Source organism: Aegilops tauschii, chromosome 6 (assembly GCF_002575655.3).
Source record: "Aegilops tauschii subsp. strangulata cultivar AL8/78 chromosome 6, Aet v6.0, whole genome shotgun sequence".
NCBI lineage: Eukaryota > Viridiplantae > Streptophyta > Magnoliopsida > Poales > Poaceae > Aegilops > Aegilops tauschii.
The window spans coordinates 42,829,967-42,850,593 of record NC_053040.3 but is presented as its reverse complement, the minus strand read 5'-3'; the positions used below and the strand labels follow the sequence as shown (position 1 = coordinate 42,850,593).

At 45.4% G+C, this 20,627-nt stretch overlaps 1 protein-coding gene across 1 annotated transcript; it reads right to left on the bottom strand.

The window, feature by feature from the left end:
- Nucleotides 1-3,443: 3,443 nt before the first annotated feature.
- On the bottom strand, nucleotides 3,444-11,078 carry LOC109766444 (uncharacterized). Its single transcript, XM_020325209.4, has 8 exons — nucleotides 10,631-11,078; nucleotides 7,179-7,384; nucleotides 6,675-7,065; nucleotides 6,384-6,591; nucleotides 5,751-5,858; nucleotides 5,490-5,612; nucleotides 5,339-5,402; nucleotides 3,444-4,232 (listed from the first exon to the last, which is right to left on the bottom strand). The coding sequence occupies exons 1-8, from the start codon at nucleotides 10,867-10,869 to the stop codon at nucleotides 4,162-4,164; spliced, it is 1,410 nt and encodes a 469-aa protein (XP_020180798.1). The 5' UTR covers nucleotides 10,870-11,078; the 3' UTR covers nucleotides 3,444-4,161.
- Between the last annotated feature and the right edge of the window lie 9,549 nt (nucleotides 11,079-20,627).

The window sequence follows — 20,627 nt, the reverse complement described above, 5'->3', positions numbered from 1 at the left end:
TACAGACTTTTGGAGAAGCCTGTATTTACAAGAAAGTGAGTGGGAGCTCTGTAGCATTTCTGATATTATATGTGGATGACATATTGTTGATCGGAAATGATACGGAATTTCTGGATAGCATAAAAGGATAATTGAATAAGAATTTTTCAATGAAAGACCTCGGTGAAGCCGCTTATATATTGGGCATCAAGATCTATAGAGATAGATCAAGACGCTTAATTGGACTTTCACAAAGCACATACCTTGATAAAGTTTTGAAGAAGTTCAAAATGGATCAAGCAAAGAAAGGGTTCTTGCCTGTGTTACAAGGTGTGAAGTTGAGTCAGACTCAATGCCCGACCACTTCAGAAGATAGAGAGAAAATGAAAGCCATTCCCTATGCTTCAGCCATAGGTTCTATCATGTATGCAATGCTGTGTACCAGACCTGATGTGTGCCTTGCTATTAGTTTAGCAGGGAGGTACCAAAGTAATCCAGGAGTGGATCACTGGTCAGCGATCAAGAACATCCTGAAATACCTGAAAAGGACTAAGGATATGTTTCTCATTTATGGATTTGATAAAGAGCTCGTCGTAAATGGTTACGTCGATGCAAGCTTTGACACTGATCCGGATGACTCTAAGTCACAAACCGGGTACGTATTTATATTGAATGGTGGAGCTGTCAGTTGGTGCAGTTCTAAACAGAGCGTCGTGGCGGGATCTACGTGTGAAGCGGAGTACATAGCTGCTTCGGAAGCAGCAAATGAAGGAGTCTGGATAAAGGAGTTCATATCTGATCTAGGTGTCATACCTAGTGCATCGGGTCCAATGAGAATCTTTTGTGACAATACTGGTCCTTGGCAAAGGAATCCAGATTTAACAAGAGAACCAAGCACATCAAGAGACGCTTCAATTCCATCCGTGATCAAGTCAAGGAGGGAGACAGAGATTTGCAAGATACATAGGGATCTGAATGTTGCAGACCCGTTGACTAAGCCTCTCTCACGAGCAAAACATGATCAGCACCAAGACTCCATGGGTGTTAGAATCATTACTATGTAATCTAGATTATTGACTCTAGTGCAAGTGGGAGACTAAAGGAAATATGCCCTAGAGGCAATAATAAAATTGTTATTTATATTTCCTTATATCATGATAAATGTTTATTTATGCTAGAATTGTATTAATCAGAAACTTAGTACATGTGTGAATACATAGACAAACAGAGTGTCCCTAGTATGCCTCTACTAGACTAGCTCGTTAATCAAAGATGGTAAGTTTCCTAACCATAGACATGTGTTGTCATTTGATGAACGGGATCACATCATTAGATAATGATGTGATGGACTAGACCCATCCGTTAGCTTAGCACTATGATCGTTTAGTTTATTGCTATTGCTTTCTTCATGACTTATACATGTTCCTATGACTATGAGATTATGCAACTTCTGAATATCGGAGGAACACTTTGTGTGCTATCAAACGTCACAATGTAACTGGGTGACTATAAAGATGCTCTACAGGTGTCTCCGATGGTGTTTGTTGAGTTGCATAGATCGAGATTAGGATTTGTCACTCCGATTGTCGAAGAGGTATCTCTGGGCCTCTCGGTAATGCACATCACTATAAGCCTTGCAAGCAATGTGACTAATGAGTTAGTTGCGGGATGATGCATTACGAAACGAGTAAAGAGACTTGCCGGTAACGAGATTGAACTAGGTATGATGATACCGACGATCGAATCTCGGACAAGTAACATACCGATGACAAAGGGAACAACGTATGTTGTTGTGCGGTTTGACCGATAAAGATCTTCATAGAATATGTAGGAGCCAATATGAGCATCCAGGTTCCGCTATTGGTTATTGACCGGAGATGTGTCTCGGTCATGTCTACATAGTTCTCGAACCCGTAGGGTCCGCACGCTTAACGTTCGATGATGATTTGTATTATGAGTTTATGTGATTTGATGACCGGAGGTTGTTCGGAGTCCCGGATGAGATCACGGACATGACGAGGAGTCTCGAAATGGTTGAGACATAAAGGTTGATATATTGGACCATGTTATTCGGACACCGGAAATGTTTCGGATGGTTTCGGGTAAAACCGGAGTGCCGGAGGGGTTACCGGAAACCCCCGGGGGAACTAATGGGCCACCATGGGCCCTATTGGAGAGAGAGGAGGGCAGCCAAGGCAGGCCGCCCCCCCCCCCCCCCCCCCCCCCCCCGAGTCCGAATAGGACAAGGGAAGGGGTGCAGCGCCCCCCTTTCCTACTCCCTCTCCCTCTCCTTCCTTCCCCTCCTCTCCCTCTTGGTGGAATCCTACTAGGACTTGGAGTCCTAGTAGGACTCCACTCCTTGGGCGCGCCCCCTAGGGTCGGCCGGCCTCCTCCTCCCCTCCTTTATATACGGGGGAGGGGGCACCCCATAGACACACTAGTTGATCTTTTAGCCGTGTGCAGTGGCCCTCTCCACAGAAACACACCTCGGTCATATCGTTGTAGTGCTTAGGAGAAGCCCTGCGCCGGTAACTTCATCACCGTCACCACACCGTCGTGCTGACGAAACTCTCCCTCGGCCTCAACTGGATCAAGAGTTTGATGGACGTCACCGAGCTGAACGTGTGCAGATCGCAGAGGTGCCGTGCGTTCGGTACTTGGATCGGTTGGATCGCGAAGATGTTCGACTACATCAACCGCGTTACTAAACACTTCCGTTTTCGGTCTATAAGGGTACGTGGACACATTCTCCCCGCTTGTTGCTATACATCTGTTTTTTCTTTTAAACGAAAGGGATCTGGATGACAGAAATCTTCTCAATTTCCTTTTAGGTGGAGTACTACTAAATTTTGCCATATTAGTTTCGTTTTTAACCACGTATGACTACTTGTAGATATCGGTAGAAGAGAATCGGCCGTGACAGCTTTGAAATCTTTTACCAAAAGGTACGAGGCCATGGAAAAATACGGCAGGCCGCTAGAAGAGTCACCATGGCGCACGACGGCTTTGACTGCAATGTGACAAAGGAGTGGTCATGACAGTCATGGGGTTCGTTGCAAAGTTGAACTCGGCTACGTACGCTGTCAGAATTTTTGTGTTGCCTTCAATAAATAAACCCATAAAAATTGGGTCCTCTGCAGGAAAGCTTTCTCCATGTAGGCTCGACGCTACAACGCTGCCTACCCAGTAGTTTCATACCCTCTCCCTCCGTTTTATAATGTAAGTCTGTATAAGTTTTTTTTAAACTTAAGCTTTGCAAATTTTAATTAAGTTTATAGAGAATACTGTTTATATTTATAATATTAAAAATATTAAATATGAAACTACATCTTATGATGAACCTAATGATATACATTTGGTTCTACACATAAATGTTTTTCTCCACAAATTTAACCAAAGTTTGTGAAATTTAACTTTTTAAAATATTTATATGCACTACATTATGAAACAAAGGGAGTACGTACTGCAGTAGATAAAGCTATATTGCTGTAGATTTTGATACTACTTCATCCGTCCCATAATATAAGAACGTTTTTGACACTAATGTATTATGGCACGGAGGGAGTACAAGATAGAAAAAACAAAGAGCGGCCGAGAGCTATAGCATCGCCGATACCCAGAAGACGCCTGTCAAAATCGGCCGCCGGACTGCTAACACAAGCGTGTCTGAAACACGTCAACCGCAAAATGGCAGTTCCCTTCCTGCACCGCGTAGCTCAAACAAACCACTGGAGCCAGACGCGGCGCATCTCCAAAAGCATGACGGACGCCGACACACACGCCCACGCCAACAAAAGAGAGAGGTTCGTTTCTCGTGTGTGCAGAATCTGGAAAAGAGCAAAGGCAAGGTTCCGTTCTCGAACGGGCGGGCGTCGTCGACGTCGCCGGAGTCGCTTTCGAGATTCGGACGAGCAACGGGGCGCCATGACAGCAACACAACATGCTGGTAAGCATCGTCGCAAAAGATGGAATTGGAATCCGGTGTAGTGCAGGCCGCCTTCGGTGACGGCTTTGCTCGTGGCTGCCACCGGCCGTTGCTGTCAGTCTCGTGATGCCCACGCTTCACATTTCTTGGCGTTGAAAAGAGTTCAAGCCAGCAGAGGTTACAATAATAGCCTGATCCGTTTGTTCATGATGGAGCTTCTGATGGTGGATGGATGGTCTTGACTCTTGACTCTTGAGCTACCGGTCCTTGCTGACGAACTCCGTCTTCAGCGTCTCCTCCAGCTGGGAGAACAATGATGTGAAAGTGCCTGCAGAGAGAATAACCGGTGGTTCAGTGTCGTCAATTTTCACCACAAGAAAATCGTTGGACCTTTAGTCCGTCGCCAGCAAACCAGAGAAGCTATCGGTGCAATATGTATGACAGTTTATCATAAGAATGTGCTGTTTGCTCGTGCTCGCAGCTGGAGTCACCGCTATATTTGGATTCCGGAGATCATGATTGGTGCAGGAATGAGTAAAATGAAATGCAGGTGCACCAGGAAGCACCGTGTAACCTATGCTGGCTTCATGCGACCTGAATATGACAAGTGGCATCTTATTCACCTCTGAGATCAGATCATCTACATGTTCAAGGTATTCCTGAACATTGTCAATGGCAAAGGCGGTCAATGACCAAGAAAGCACCTCCAAAACCAACACGCCATGCATATGATCCGGATCTACAGGCTCTGCCTCCTGCAGACCAGCCGCCCAACCTCTCCCAATGGTCACTAGCACGTCCAATTGTCATCTATCATGTCTCCATGGTGCCTTTACCCACTACCAGCTGTCCAGAGCCAGCTACGCATCAGTACCACTGCTACTGGATAGACAGCTACTGCCAGGACCGTGCCATCGCTACAGGAAGCAACATAACTTTGCAAAGTAGCACATGCTAATGCTACCGCATTTTCCATGTCAGACTGTCACTTTGGTAGTTTGTTTGTTTTGTGCTTCGTGGGGTGTTTGCCCAGAAACTCCACACTACTCGGTAAATATCTTGGCTTTTGTGGTTAACTTGTATCCAGAACTTTCTCTCCGTTGTAATAAAATAGAATCTAGGCTCGCCCTTATGGGGAAAGTGGTAAAAACTGAAACATAAAACTACTACTCTCTCCGTCTCAAAATAAGTGACTCAACTTTGTACTAGCTTTAGTACAAAGTTAGTACAAACTCGAGTCACTTATTTTGGGACGGAGGGAGTATATGACGTTTTAGGTCACTACTTTACTGACCTAAAATGTCTTATATTCCTTTACAGAGGGAATATAAGGTAAAGAAAATATAAGCATGCCATGTATTGAAGCAAACCAAAAAGGTGTCTGCAAGTTTTTCTGAGAAAAGTGATATTTTTCACATAAAGAACAAAGGGTACCTGACAGTGACTTGTTCAATAATGAACCTTTGATTAACAGTGTGCCAGGCATCTGCTCGAACACCTATGTAGAAGAAAATTTATAAATTGTTTGTCAGGCGAAGTAGATATAGGTAGCACATGAGTAGTATACAATATGTTATCAACATACCGAAATACGGAAGGATGCTCCTGTAACAGTGCTATGCACCTTTGTAGAGTCATCTTCAACAGAACCAGGAAGGTCATCACCATCCAATGTTGCAGCCTGAGTCTGCTCATCTGACAATGTAACCTAAACAGATATTTCATACAACGGTTAGCAAGAGATTGACATACTAAGACTTCACTTAAGAAAATGACATATCAGTGTGGGTCTCTGTCCTGATGTTATATAGAAAACGAATAGGTGGAAGATTAATAGGATTCTTACGTCAATAGAAAATGACAGAGAATCGGTTTTACATGATAGATTAGATGCACAGAAAAAGGTCTCAGCTGACTTCAACACCTGAAACGCACCATTTCCACGTCGGAGACCCTGAAATTCATTATGCAGAGCGTACGTTAAAACACAAAAGCTAAAGAGAAACTTAGTACTAGCAGACTAGCGATAACAAGGACTAAAACATGACTATAAGTTATTCTGTAAAGAATAGGAAAAAAGACCGATAGATTTTATGTTAGGCTAGCCAACAGTTTTAATTCAACCTTACTTCAAGGTCAACAAGGACGAAGAAATGTTACAAACAGCGATGAGAATGAGATGTACTACTCCCTCCGTCCCATAATATAAGAGCGTTTTTGACAGTACGTTAGTGTCAAAAACGCTCTTATATTATGGGATGGAGGGAGTAACATTTAAGGCACACAAATTAATGCTATCTGTGATGCAGAGATCACACTCATGAGAACTAGACAAGATAGTTGTCTCAAAGATAAAGTATCTCATTGGAGAACAGTAACCTTTATGATAGAGACCACTAAAACCTAAGTTATAGCAAACTGCACTTAGGAGCTATAAGCGACAAAGGTGCATGATCAAGGAAGGTGACATGATGCCCACCTGAAGCATGAAAGAATGGTGGACTTTTCCTGGTGTACTGGATCTTATAACATTTTTTCTCGGAGCAATGAACGACCATGCAAGGCCCCATCTTGCTGTTTGTCCTTGCACGAACTCAGTAGTTTTCACAACTGAGGCCCCAGCTTCACGGACTTTGGATACTAATAGTTTTAGATTTGCTTTTCTGCCAACCATCGACGTAAACCACCTATAAAATTTCAAATAAATCATGAATAACAGAAAAGAAAATGACGTAATACTATGACCGCTGTAACATCAGATATGAATCACCTGAAAGAGTTCTTAAAGGAAACACTGTCTTCAATTATATGTGTTATAAAGGCTTGCTCGCCACCAGGGCAAGCCATCTCTTCAGCAGTTCCAGCACAAGATGTTTTTGGGTTAAGGCCAGCTTCCTCCATACTCTCAAAGAAAGGTGGATTGCACATACAGAAGTCAAAGCTCTCACTATCCTTCACAACACCCACAAAAATAGGTGCTATTGACCTCACCACACTATCCACTGGCTCTGAAGTGTTCTCCCTGACTGCTTCCTCAGCAACTGTTTCAGACTTCGAAGAGCAGGGTGCTTCATTTGCGTTTCTGATTTCAATTAGACCTGCTAGATGTGGGTTGCTCTCCACATTCCTCTTAGCCCATTCAAGAGCAACATCAGTCACATCTACAAACAAAAATCCAACTGAGCATGGATCCTTCTAATTTAGCTTAGCAGGTCACTAAGGGATTCCTAGTTTATGCTTCACGAAACTTCTAGTGCACAGGATAAAAGCATACCAGATCCAACGAAGCTCCAGCCCAGTAATGATGCTCCGAGGAGAGGGTAGATGCAATTGGCACCCGTGCCTATGTCAAAACCCCTCACTGTCTCACTTGAGTTGGATATTCGTGGTATGAGATCGGAAGAGAGAAGATCCTCAATCCAATGGATGTAGTTGGATCTGTTAGGAACAGTAGGACAAAGCTGTCCATCCGGAATCCACCTGACAGTAGCAACAACATATATCATGCTCACATATTAAAATGTGATATTGCCCACTAACCTTAGTTCATGAAAATTAGAAAAGAACACATGAGTTCCTTCAAAACAGAACAAGTTTCATGGAATATAAGCTTCAATATTTTTTGAAAATCAAGTGACTCTTATGGTTAGCAAAAGTGGGAGCTGCCAGTTTTGCTAAACAGTAATTCTATTTGAACTTTGGTTATACAAATTTCATGCAGCAAACAATTTACACATGGAAACAACATGTAAATTATTTACTGAAATGTCTTAACAGAAATGGTAAGTGGATCGATTTGGCACAGCTCCACGAAAATACAACCTGTTGTATAGCGAGACCAAAGTGAGAGTAAAGACATCTAGTTATGGCATTTGATGTGCACGTTGAACACCATTCTTTACATGGACTACTCTCTGCATAAGTTCCCGGTGGAAGTGCTCATGAAGCTGAACAATAATGCAATGAGCAGCATATACTTCCTTTGAAGATCCTTTTCGGCAGTTTGTTGTTCTAACAAAACGGCTTCGTTATCTGTTTGCTATTATTACTATGCAAGCACCGCAGCAAGATAGATCAAATGATCTCATGGAGATTACGAAATGTTGTCTTAATATACAGCACTAATATGTACACAAAAACTTGATAAGCTTCAAGCCCTGAAGACTGAAGTCACTTCAGAACTTCCATTCCAAGAGCGGCATGAGCAACTCATAAAACGACAAGTATCTCTACTCCTATAAAAACCTGAGTTGGTGGTGATGGTGTGTCTGCCATCCAACCATTTCGGCCGTCCGATCTACATCTAACGCATACGAATCAGTTGCGACACTTTTTACAAAAAGGCCCCTGCCACTCCAGTCTCTCCCAATCTGGAACCCCATCGTGGCTTCGTCTCTCCCGATCTGGAACCCTCTCGTGGCTTCATCTCTCCCCATCCCCTCCGGCCAGCCATGGAACCCCGGTCTGCCGCGGTGGCCGGCGCCGGCGTAGTCTGCCCCAGTGACTCGCATGTCTCCTCTCTGCCTCTGCAGCCCCTCGCTCACCCCCCCCCCCCCCCCCCCCCAATCTGGGCCATCCCGTCTCCTTTCAGCATTGTAAAAGGAGCACGAGGTCAAAGGGGGGCAAGTGCTGAGCGGCTGGAGGCTGATGCCTGACGGGACACCATGCACTAGGGACAATCTCTGCTCGTTTTCCACCAGGTGCTACCTCAAACTAACGCCTACTCTGAGCCCGCATTCGCTAGCTACAGCCGTGGCCAACCATTGCCCACAATGGCTTAGGCTGATGCCTGATGGGACACCATGCTTAGACGAGGAGTGCACGCCGTGGAAGTAATCTGTTCTACGGTTCCACCCTGAACAGCAGCGGGCTTCCGAGATATTCGCCTATCGAGGTAAATATTGTTCTGCTTCTTCGATGTTACTTGATGCATGCTAGGTGCTTGACAAAATGACAGAGTGTGTATATCGTCATACACGTATTTAGTATTAGCCATTCAGTTGGTAGATGCAGCTTCTTGGAACTGTTGAAAATTGGCCTCCGGTGAAGAATAACAGTGCGCTGAATATCTCAACTATGTATCAGGTACCACACATGTTTTGTCTGTCCATTTCTATGCCATTATTTTTCTTCTGGCTTTGGTTGCTTTGTTAGTGAATGGGCGGTGAGGGGTTTACTCTTAGAACTTCTAAATTTTAGTTCAAATCATGACCTGAAGTTTGGACATTTCACAAACTTGTTTTTAGTTTGCATCCAATGATTCCGAATATGAAGTTTCTGAACCTAATTAAGTGTTTGCATCTTAAAATACACCCACCTTAGTTTTTAAATTGCAGCGAAAAAATTATAAAATACATGTTGCACATTGAGTGTTGGAAATTAAAGTGAAGGTATTGACTTACATTTTAAATACTTGACATACTTTCCGTGAACTTGCATTGACTTTATAGATTCTAATTTTTGTTATTATTTTGGAAAGTCTTATTACTTCAGGTCTTGAATCCCTACATGGTGATCCTATCCTGGTAAACAAGTACTTAAGAACAATTTTTGGCCAATGTTAACTTTTTTTGGCTCATGGTTCAACATGTTTCCAAATCAGATATGGAAGACAAGTACTCCAGCCGCTGATGAAAGTGGCCCAGAAGCACACATAATGACGGACGTGGTTTTGATTTATAGAGCATTTGAGGATCAAATGAGATGAAGATTCAGTTCTCTAATTTCTGTTTTGGTTCAGTTTTTTCATCATTTCTACTCAAGGTGGCGAAGGGTTTCCTTGTGATCGGCGCGGCACCAATCTTCTGGGTGTTATGGAAGATCAAGAATAAATCCTGCTTTAAATGTGTTCGTCCTGGAGATCCAACCACTGTAGTTTTTTATGTTTGTCAGTTCTTAACATCTTGGGCAACCTTTGCAGAAAGGGGCTCTTTAAGGACTGTTGCGACAGCGATCCGGTAAGCTGGCGATGGTGGTGTAGGAAGTGTATGGGCGTCGACATAGCTGGAACCAATAAATTGTCGTCCTCCTTTTTGTGCCCTCCTGTGTTAGCCTATTTGGGATTCTATGTCCAATTTCCTTTTTCTCTGTATGAGAGTTGGCTGTAGTTCGTCAATTACTGGTCGACGATGCTGATGCTCATGTTACAAGGATATGATGTAAGGAGTAGTTGTTTATGCTTTTGTGTTCTGTTTGGGTGGCTTATACCTGGCCCGTACGCTGGTGTGTGTGCATGTGTATACTGGAATGATTTCAGCAACGATATTGGGCATGTAAGCTACTTTTATTGGAAAAAAAAGTGCAACTACATGGCAAACATGACAGATGTGAAGATTTTACTGAAGAGAAAGTTGTGCAAATTCTTATTTTGGGGGAAATTTCACTCAAATGCGTGTAAGCTTGGGAACAAAATTGAATATCCGAAGAAAGATATCGATATTTATTACACAAAGGATGACTCGACACAGGTCAATTTGAGCACACTACATAGTAAAATAAACTATTTTTTGATGTTCCGTGCAACGCACGGGCATCTTACTAGTGTCACATTACAGGTGAGTTTGATGCCACAATTAGCTGAATTCAGGAGATTCTCCACCAGCACAGCAGAGAGATAAGCGGCTCAGCCGAGCAGGAACAATCGGGAATGGAGCAGCGCAGAATGCATCTTAGGGTTTGAGGGGAAGGGGGCGGGAGGAGGAGGTGAGCAGAGCAGGTTGCACGGACCAGTTGACGCCGTGGTCGTGGAGGAGGAGGACGCGCGTGAGCTCCCGCGTGGCGGCGAAGTCGGTGAAGTCGACGGACGCGCGGCCCCCGCCGGACACGGTGACGAAGGGGGCGAAGGAGGGGTAGAGCGACGCCAGCGCCGCGAAGTCCGGCGCCGCGGCGGCGTAGCGGTTGCGCGGGTGCATCACCGGCGGCGCGTCCGAGCCGTCGCGCCGGCGCCGCTTCCTCCCGCCGCCCATCTTGCGGTGCTTCGTAGGCGGGCGCAGCGGGGGAGCTGGGGACCGAGGGGAGAGCGCCGGGGCGGCTGGAGCGAGGGGCGGCCAGCGGCGAGGCACGACTCCGGAAGGAACGCCGTCAGCTCGCCGCGTGGGCCTGCCTTGGGCCTTTGGGTATCTCTTTTCCGCCAGATTGGAGCGGATCAGCGGAACCGGCTCCTCGCTCGCTCCGTGTATAGATAAGAAAAACTTTTCTCAAAAGAAGACTACTGGAAAAACGGGTGCAGGACAATAATCGAAAATAGTCATCGGCGCTTGGAGTAAAGGTGGCACCGACAGCTCCAGTTGTTAACCACCTTTTGTTTGTAGATGACAGCCTGTTGCTTTTTAAGTCTAGTGTGGAGGGAGCTAACGCAGTTTCAAACCTGTTGAATACATATTGTTCGGCTTCGGGGCAGAGGATTTAATCATGACAAATCTTCCATCTTCTTCAGTAAGGGATGCCCGGAACATATCAAACAAGGGGTGAAAAATTGTCTCAATGTGCAGAATGAGTCTTTGAGTGAGAAATATCTGGGGTTGCCAACTGAGGTTGGTCAATCAAAAAGTGTTACTTTCAAATACCTTCGCGACAGAGTCTGGGAGAAGGTCAAGGGATGGATGGAGAAACTCATGTCTGCTGCCGGAAAAGAGATCTTGATTAAAGCAGTGGCACAAGCGATCCCGGTGTTTTCTATGTCACGTTTTAGGCTGACAAGGGGCCTATGTGAGAGCATTACATCTATGATTCGCCAATTCTGGTGGGGCAGCAAGCAAGGAAAAAGAAGACCATGCTGGGTCTCGTGGGATGTGATGACAAAACCAAAGAGCCTCGGTGGTTTGGGCTTTCGTGACATGGAGATTTTTAACCTAGCGCTTCTGTCCAGACAGGCATGGCGTTTGCTTCAGGAACCGAACTCTCTCAGTGCACATTTGCTAAAGGCAATCTACTACCCTAATACCTCAATTCTTGAGGCCGAGCTGGGGTCACGACCTTCACAAATATGGCGTGCAATTATAGATGGCCGAAACATAATGAAGCAAGGCATCATCAGGCAAATAGGGGATGGATCATCGACAAACGTCTGGACTCATAACTGGATTCCTAGGGAGGGTTTCTCATCACCTGTGACCTCTCTGGTGGCTAACCCGCCGAGGATAGTGGATGAATTAATAGACCACAACATGGCATCATGGCGGGAAGAGTTAGTCCAGCAGGTCTTCGTTCTTGTAGATGCTGAGGCCATCCTAAAAATACCGATTTGCACAAGGCCAGTTCAGGATTTCTTGGTGTGGGCGGAAGACCCGAAAGGCCGTTACTCTGTCCGATCAGCTTATAACATGATCTTGCATATAAAGACAGGGAGAGAAGCTTGGCTGGAGAACGTAGAAGATGTGTCCAATAGCAGCGTCGAACGCAAGGGGTGGTCATCTGTCTGGGGCATGCAAGTTCCCTCGAAACTGAAGGTATTTTTCTGGCGCTTCGCACAACATTCTCTCCCAACGAGTGATATCTTGCAGCATCGGAACATGTCTACAATGAATGAATGTGCTATATGTGGTGCAGCCCGCGTCATTCCATGCTAGACTGCACCATGTCAAGGAGTGTTTGGGCCCTGTCAAATGCAGATCTTGTGGAACACATGTGCATGAACACGGACGACAGTGCCAAGGGCTGGTTGTTCGCCATGAGTGAGTCTCTATCGTCGGAAGAGTTCACCATGTTAGTTGTTACGCTATGGGCAATTTGGCACGCTCGCCGGAAATTGATACATGAAGGAATCTTCCAAACTCCTTTCTCCACACAAGCTTTTATCAAAAGCTACCTATGTGACCTGCAACTTATCTTCAAAGCTCCCAGCAGAGGACGGTCTGAAGCACAACCGAAGCCAAAGAACTGGCTACCACCACGGGAGGGGTATCTCCAAGCTTAATGTGGATGCAGCAGTGCCTAGGACAGGAGGTTTTGGTGCAATGGGAGCGATTTGCAGAGATGCCGCTGGACTGTTTTTGGTGCATCCGCCGTTTGTTGGGGAACGTAGCAGAAATTCAAAATTTTCTACGCATCACCAAGATCAATCTATGGAGTAGTCTAGCAACGAGGGGAAGGGGAGTGCATCTACATACCCTTGTAGATCGTGAAGCGGAAGCGTTGCAAGAACGCGGATGAAGGAGTCGTACTCGTAGCGATTCAGATCGCGGTTGATTCCGATCTAAGCACCGAAGAACGGTGCCTCCGCGTTCAACACACGTGCAGCCCGGTGACGTCTCCCATGCCTTGATCCAGCGAGGAGAGAGGGAGAGGTTGGGGAAGACTCCATCCAGCAGCAGCACAACGGCATGGTGGTGATGGAGGAGCGCGGTACTCCAGCAAGGCTTCGCCAAGCACTACGAGAGATGAGGAGGGAGAGAGGTAGGGCTGCGCCAAGAGGGAGAGCAAATCATGTGTTGGGCAGCCCCATACCTCAAGTATATATAGGGGGAGAGGAGGGGCTGCGCCCCCACCTAGGGTTCCCTCCCTAGGGGTGGCGGCAGCCCCCAGATCCCATCTGGGTGGCGGCCAAGGGGGAGAGAGGGGGGCGCACCTAGGGTGGGCCTTAGGGCCCATATGCTCCCAGGGTTTGCCCCCTCTCCTCTTGAGGGCGCCTTGGGCCTTGGTGGGAGGCGCCCTAGCCCACCTAGGGGCTGGTCCCTTCCCACTATTGGCCCACGTAGGTCTCTGGGGCTGGTGGCCCCTCCCGGTGGACCCCCGGACCCTTCCGGTGGTCCCGGTACATTACCGGTGGCGCCCGAAACTCTTCCGGTGGCCAAAACGGGACTTCCCATATATAAATCTTTACCTCCGGACCATTCCGAAACTCCTCGTGACGTCCGGGATCTCATCCGGGACTCCGAACAAAATTCGGTAACCACGTATATCTATTCCCTATAACCCTAGCGTCATCGAACCTTAAGTGTGTAGACCCTACGGGTTCGGGAACCATGCAGACATGACCGAGACGTTCTCCGGCCAATAACCAACAGCGGGATCTGGATACCCATGTTGGCTCCCACATGTTCCACGATGATCTCACCGGATGAACCACGATGTCGGGGATTCAATCAATCCCGTATACAATTCCCTTTGTCTACCGATATAGTACTTGCCCGAGATTCGATCGTCGGTATCCCGATACCTTGTTCAATCTCGTTACCGGCAAGTCTCTTTACTCGTTCCGTAACACATCATCCCGTGATCAACTCCTTGGTCACATTGTGCACATTATGATGATGTCCTATCGAGTGGGCCCAGAGATACCTCTCCGTTTACACGGAGTGACAAATCCCAGTCTCGATTCGTGCCAACCCAACAGACACTTTCGGAGATACCTGTAGTGCACCTTTATAGCCACCCAGTTATGTTGTGACGTTTGGTACACCCAAAGCATTCCTACGGTATCCGGGAGTTGCACAATCTCATGGTCTAAGGAAATGATACTTGACATTAGAAAAGCTCTTAGCAAACGAACTACACGATCTTGTGCTAGGCTTAGGATTGGGTCTTGTCCATCACATCATTCTCCTAATGATGTGATCCCGTTATCAACGACATCCAATGTCCATGGTCAGGAAACAGTAACCATCTATTGATCAACGAGCTAGTCAACTAGAGACTTACTAGGGACATGGTGTTGTCTATGTATCCACACATGTATCTGAGTTTCCTATCAATACAATTTTAGCATGGATAATAAACGATTATCATGAACAAGGAAATATAATAATAACCAATTTATTATTGCCTCTAGGGCATATTTCTAACAGTCTCCCACTTGCATTAGAGTCAATAATCTAGTTCACATCTCCATGTGATTAATACCCAAGAGTTCACATCACCATGTGAATGTAATGAATCCAACACCCATGGGGTTTGTTCATATCTTGCTTGTGAGAGAGGTTATTAGTCAACGGGTCTGAACCTTTCAGATCCGTGTGTGCTTTACAAATATCTATGTCATCTTGTGGATGCAGCTACCACGCGCTACTTGGAGCCATTTCAAATAACTGCTCTACTATACGAATCCGGTTTACTACTCAGAGTCATCCGGATCAGTGTCAAAGTTCGCATCGACGTAACCCTTTACGACGAACTCCTTTCCACCTCCATAATCGAGAAAATTCCTTAGTCCACTAGATACTAAGGATAAGTTCGACCGCTGTCATGTGATCCATTCCCGGATCACTATTGTACCCCTTGACCAACTCATGGCAAGGCATACTTCATGTGCGGTACACAGCATAGCATACTGTAGAGCCTACGTCTAAAGCATAGGGGACGACCTTTGTCCTTTCTCTCTCTTCTGTTGTGGTCAAGTCTTGAGTCTTGCTCAATACTCACACCTTGTAACACAACCAAGAACTCCTTCTTTGCTGATCTATTTTGAACTCCTTCAAAAACTTGTCACGGTATGTATTCATTTGAAAGTACTATTAAGCGTTTTTGATCTATCCTTATAGATCTTGATGCTCAATGTTCAAGTAGCTTAATCCAGGTTTTCCATTGAAAAACACTTTTCAAATAATCTTGTATGCTTTCCAGAAATTCTACATCATTTCTGATCAACAATATGTCAACAACATATACTCATCAGAAATTCTATAGTGCTCCCACTCACTTCTTTGGAAATACAAGTTTCTCATAAACTTTGTAAAAACCCAAAATCTTTGATCATCTCATCAAAGCGTACATTCCAACTCCGAGATGCCTACTCCAATCCTTAGAAGGATTGCTGGAGCTTTGCATACTTGTTAGCATCTTTCAGGATTGACAAAACCTTCTGGTTGTATCACATACAACCTTTCCTCAAGAAAATCGTCGAGGAAACAATGTTTTGACATCCTATCTGCAAGATTTCATAAATAATGCAGTAACTGCTAATATAATTCCAACAGACTCTTAGCATCGCTACGAGTGAGAAAGTCTCATCGTAGTCAACTCCTTGAACTTGTCGGAAAACATCTTAACGACAAGCCGAGCTTTCTTAATGGTGACACTTACCATCATTGTCTGTCTTCCTTTTAAAATCCATCTGCACCCAACAGCCTTACGACTATCAAGTATTTCTTCCAAAGTCTATACTTTGCTTTTATACATGGATCCTCTCTCGGATTTCATGGCCTCGAGCCATTCGTCAGAATCCGGGCCCACCATCGCTTCCCCATAGCTCGTAGGTTCATTGTTGTCTAGCAACATGACTTCCAAGACAGGATCACGTACTACTCTGAAGTAGTACGCATCCTCGTCGTCCTACGAGGTTTGGTAGTGACTTGATCCGAAGTTTCATGATCACTATCATAAGCTTCCACTTCAATTGGTGTAGGTGCCATAGGAACAACTTCTTGTGCCCTGCTACACACTAGTTGAAGTGACGGTTCAATAACCTCATCAAGTCTCTACCATCCTCCCACTCAATTCTTTCGAGAGAAACTTTTCCTCGAGAAAGGACCCGTTTCTAGAAGCAATTACTTTTGCTTCCAGATCTGAAATAGGAGGTATACCCAACTGTTTTGGGTATTCTATGAAGATGCATTTATCCGCTTTGGGTTCGAGCTTATCAGCCTGAAACTTTTTCACATAAGCATCGCAGCCCCAAACTTTTAAGAAACGACAACTTAGGTTTCTCTAAACGGTGTCGTCTCAACGGAATTGCGTGGTGCCCCTTTTTAAAGTGAATGCGGTTGTCTCTAATGCCTAACCCATAAACGATGGTGGTAATTCGATAAGAGACATCATGGTATGCACCATATCCAATAGGGTGCAGTTATGATGTTCGGACACACCATCACACTGTGGTGTTCCAGGCGGTATTAATTGTGAAACACTTTCCACAATGTCTTAATTGTGTGCCAAACTCGTAACTTAGATATCTCTATGATCATATCATAGACATTTTATCCTCTTGTCACGACGATCTTCAACTTCACTCTGAAATTACTTGAACCTTTCAATAATTCAGACTTGTGTTTCATCAAGTAAATATTCTTAGCATCTACTCAAATCATCTGTGAAGTAAGAACATAACGATATCCACTGCGTGCCTCAGTACTCATTGGACTGCACACATCAAATGTATTACTTCCAACAGGTTGCTTTCTTGTTCCATCTTACTGAAAACGAGGCCTTTCAGTCATCTTGCCCATGTGGTATGATTTGCATGTCTCAAGTGATTCAAAATCAAGTGAGTCCAAACGATCCATCTGTATGGACTTTCTTCATGCATATATACTAATAGACATGGTTCACATGTCTCAATCTTTTCAAAAACGAGTGAGTCCAAAGATCCATCAACGTGGAGCTTCTTCATGTGTTTTATATCAATATGACTCAAGTGGCAGTGCCACAAGTATGTGGTACTATCATTATTATCTTATATCTTTTGGCATGAACATGTGTATCACTACGATCGAGATTCAATAAACCATTCATTTTAGGTGCAAGACCATTGAAGGTATTATTCAAATAGACAGAGTAACCATTATTCTCCTTAAATGAATAACCGTATTGCGATAAACATAATCCAATCATGTCTATGCTCAACGCAAACACCAAATAACAATTATTTAGGTTTAACACCAATCTCGATGGTAGAGGGAGCATGGGATGCTTGATCACATCAACCTTGGAAACACTTCCAACACATATCGTCATCTCACCTTTAGCTAGTCTCCGTTTATTCCGTAGCCTTTTATTTCGAGTTACTAACACTTAGCAACCGAACCGGTATCTAATACCCTGGTGCTGCTAGGAGTACTAGTAAAGTACACATTCATATAATGTATATCCAATATACTTCTGTCGACCTTGCCTGCCTTCTCATCTACCAAGTATCTAGGGTAGTTTTGCTTTAGTGACCGTTCCCCTCATTACAGAAGCACTTAGTCTCGGGTTTGGGTTCAACCTTGGGTTTCTTCACTAGAGCAGCAACTGATTTGCCGTTTCATGAAGTATCCCTTCCTTCCCTTGCCCTTCTTGAAACTAGTGGTTTTACTAACCATCAACAATTGATGCTCCTACTTGATTTCTACTTTTGCGGTGTCAAACATCGCGAGTTGCTCAAGGATCATCATGTCTATCCCTGATATGTTATAGTTCATCACGAAGCTCTAATAGCTTGGTGGCAGTGACTATGGAGAACCATCACTATCTCATCTGGAAGATTAACTCCCACTCGATTCAAGCGATTGTAGTACTTAGACAATCTGAGCACATGCTCAACGGTTGAGCTTTTCTCCCTTAGTTTGCAGGTTTAAGAAACTTGTCAGGGGTCTCATACCTCTTGACGTGGGCACTAGTCTGAAATCCCAATTTCAGTCTTCAGAACATCTCATATGTTCTGTGACGTTTCAAAACGTCTTTGGTGCCACAATTCTAAACCGTTAGCATTACGCACTGAAATATCACGTAGTCATCAAAACGTGTATGCCAGATGTTTCACAACATCTACAGACGACGCTGAGGTTCAGCACACCGAGCGGTGCATTAAGGACATAAGCCTTCTGTGCAGCAATGAGGACAATCCTCAGTTCACGGACCCAGTCCGCATAATTGCTACTATCAACTTTCAACTAAATTTTCTCTAGGAACATATCTTAAACAGTAGAACTAAAGCGTAAGCTATGACATAATTTGCAAATACCTTTTGACTATGTTCATGATAATTAAGTTCATCTGATTATTTAATGAACTCCCACTCAGATAGACATCCCTCTAGTCATCTAAGTGATACATGATCCAAGTCAAACTAGGCCGTGTCCGATCATCACGTGAGACGGACTAGTCATCATCGGTGAACATCTCCATGTTGATCGCATCTACTATACGACTCATGTTCGACCTTTCGATCTCTTGTGTTCCGAGGCCATGTCTGTACATGCTAGGCTCGTCAAGTCAACCTAAGTGTTTCGCATGTGTTCCGAGGCCATGTCTGTACATGCTAGGCTCGTCAACATCCGTTGTATTCGAACGTTAGAATCTATCACACCCGATCATCACGTGGTGCTTCGAAACAACGAACCTTCGCAACGGTGCACAGTTAGGGGGAACACGTCTCTTGAAATTTTAGTGAGGGATCATCTTATTTATGCTACCGTCGTTCTAAGCAAATAAGATGTAAACATGACAAACATCACATGCAAATCATAAAGTGACGTGATATGCCCAATATCATCTTGCGCCTTTGATCTCCATCTTCGAGGCGCGGCATGATCACCTTCGTCACCGGCATGACACCATGATCTCCATCGTCGTGTCTTCATGAAGTTATCTCGCCAACTATTACTTCTACTACTATGGCTAACGGTTAGCAATAAAGTAAAGTGATTACATGGCGTTTTCATTGACACGCAGGTCATACAATAAATTAAGACAACTCCTATGGCTCCTGCCGGTTGTCATACTCATCGACATGCAAGTCGTGATTCCTATTACAAGAACATGATCAATCTCATACATCACATATATCATTCATCACATCCTTTTGGCCATATCACATCACATAGCATACCCTGCAAAAACAAGTTAGACGTCCTCTAATTGTTGTTGCATGTTTTACGTGGCTGCTATGGGATTCTAGCAAGAACGTTTCTTACCTACGCAAAAGCCACAACGGTGATATGCCAATTGCTATTTACCCTTCATAAGGACCCTTTTCATCGAATCCGATCCGACTAAAGTGGGAGAGACAGACACCCGCTAGCCACCTTATGCAATTAGTGCATGTCAGTCGGTGGAACCTGTCTCACGTAAGTGTACGTGTAAGGTCGGTCCGGGCCGCTTCATCCCACGATGCCACCGAATCAAGATAAGACTAGTAACGGCAAGTAAATTGACAAAATCGACGCCCACAACTACTTTGTGTTCTACTCATGCATAGAAACTACGCATAGACCTAGCTCATGATGCCACTGTTGGGGAACGTAGCTGAAATTCAAAATTTTCTACGCATCATCAAGATCAATCTATGGAGTAATCTAGCAACGAGGGGAAGGGGAGTGCATCTACATACCCTTGTAGATCGTGAAGCGGAAGCGTTGCAAGAATGCGGATGAAGGAGTCGTACTCGTAGCGATTCAGATCGCGGTTGATTCCGATCTAAGCACCGAAGAACGGTGCCTCCGCGTTCAACACACGTGCAGCCCGGTGACGTCTCCCATGCCTTGATCCAGCGAGGAGAGAGGGAGAGGTTGGGGAAGACTCCGTCCAGCAGCAGCACAATGGCATGGTGGTGATGGAGGAGCGCGGTACTCCAGCAGGGCTTCGCCAAGCACTACGAGAGACGAGGAGGGAGAGAGGTAGGGCTGCGCCAAGAGGGAGAGCAAATCATGTGTTGGGCAACCCCATACCTCAAGTATATATAGGGAAAGAGGAGGGGCTGCGCCCCCACCTAGGGTTCCCTCCCTAGGGTGGCGGCAGCCCCCAGATCCCATCTGGGTGGCGGCCAAGGGGGAGAGAGGGGGGCGCACCTAGGGTGGGCCTTAGGGCCCATCTGCTCCTAGGGTTTGCCCCCTCTCCTCTTGAGGGCGCCTTGGGCCTTGGTGGGAGGCGCCCCAGCCCACCTAGGGGCTGGTCCCTTCCCACTATTGGCCCACGTAGGTATCTGGGGCTGGTGGCCCCTCCCGGTGGACCCCCGGACCCTTCCGGTGGTCCCGGTACATTACCGGTGACGCCCGAAACTCTTCCGGTGGCCAAAACGGGACTTCCCATA

What these genes read in the sequence shown, in the direction of transcription:
- LOC109766444 (XM_020325209.4), bottom strand. Translation starts at nt 10,869, where the DNA reads ATGGGCGGCGGGAGGAAGCGGCGCCGGCGCGACGGCTCGGACGCGCCG. An exon ending in CACGACCACGGCGTCAACTG is followed by an intron (nt 7,385 to 10,630) that starts GTCCGTGCAACC and finishes TGCTACTGTCAG; the next exon opens with GTGGATTCCGGATGGACAGC. An exon ending in CTCTGTCATTTTCTATTGAC is followed by an intron (nt 5,613 to 5,750) that starts GTAAGAATCCTA and finishes ATATCTGTTTAG; the next exon opens with GTTACATTGTCAGATGAGCA.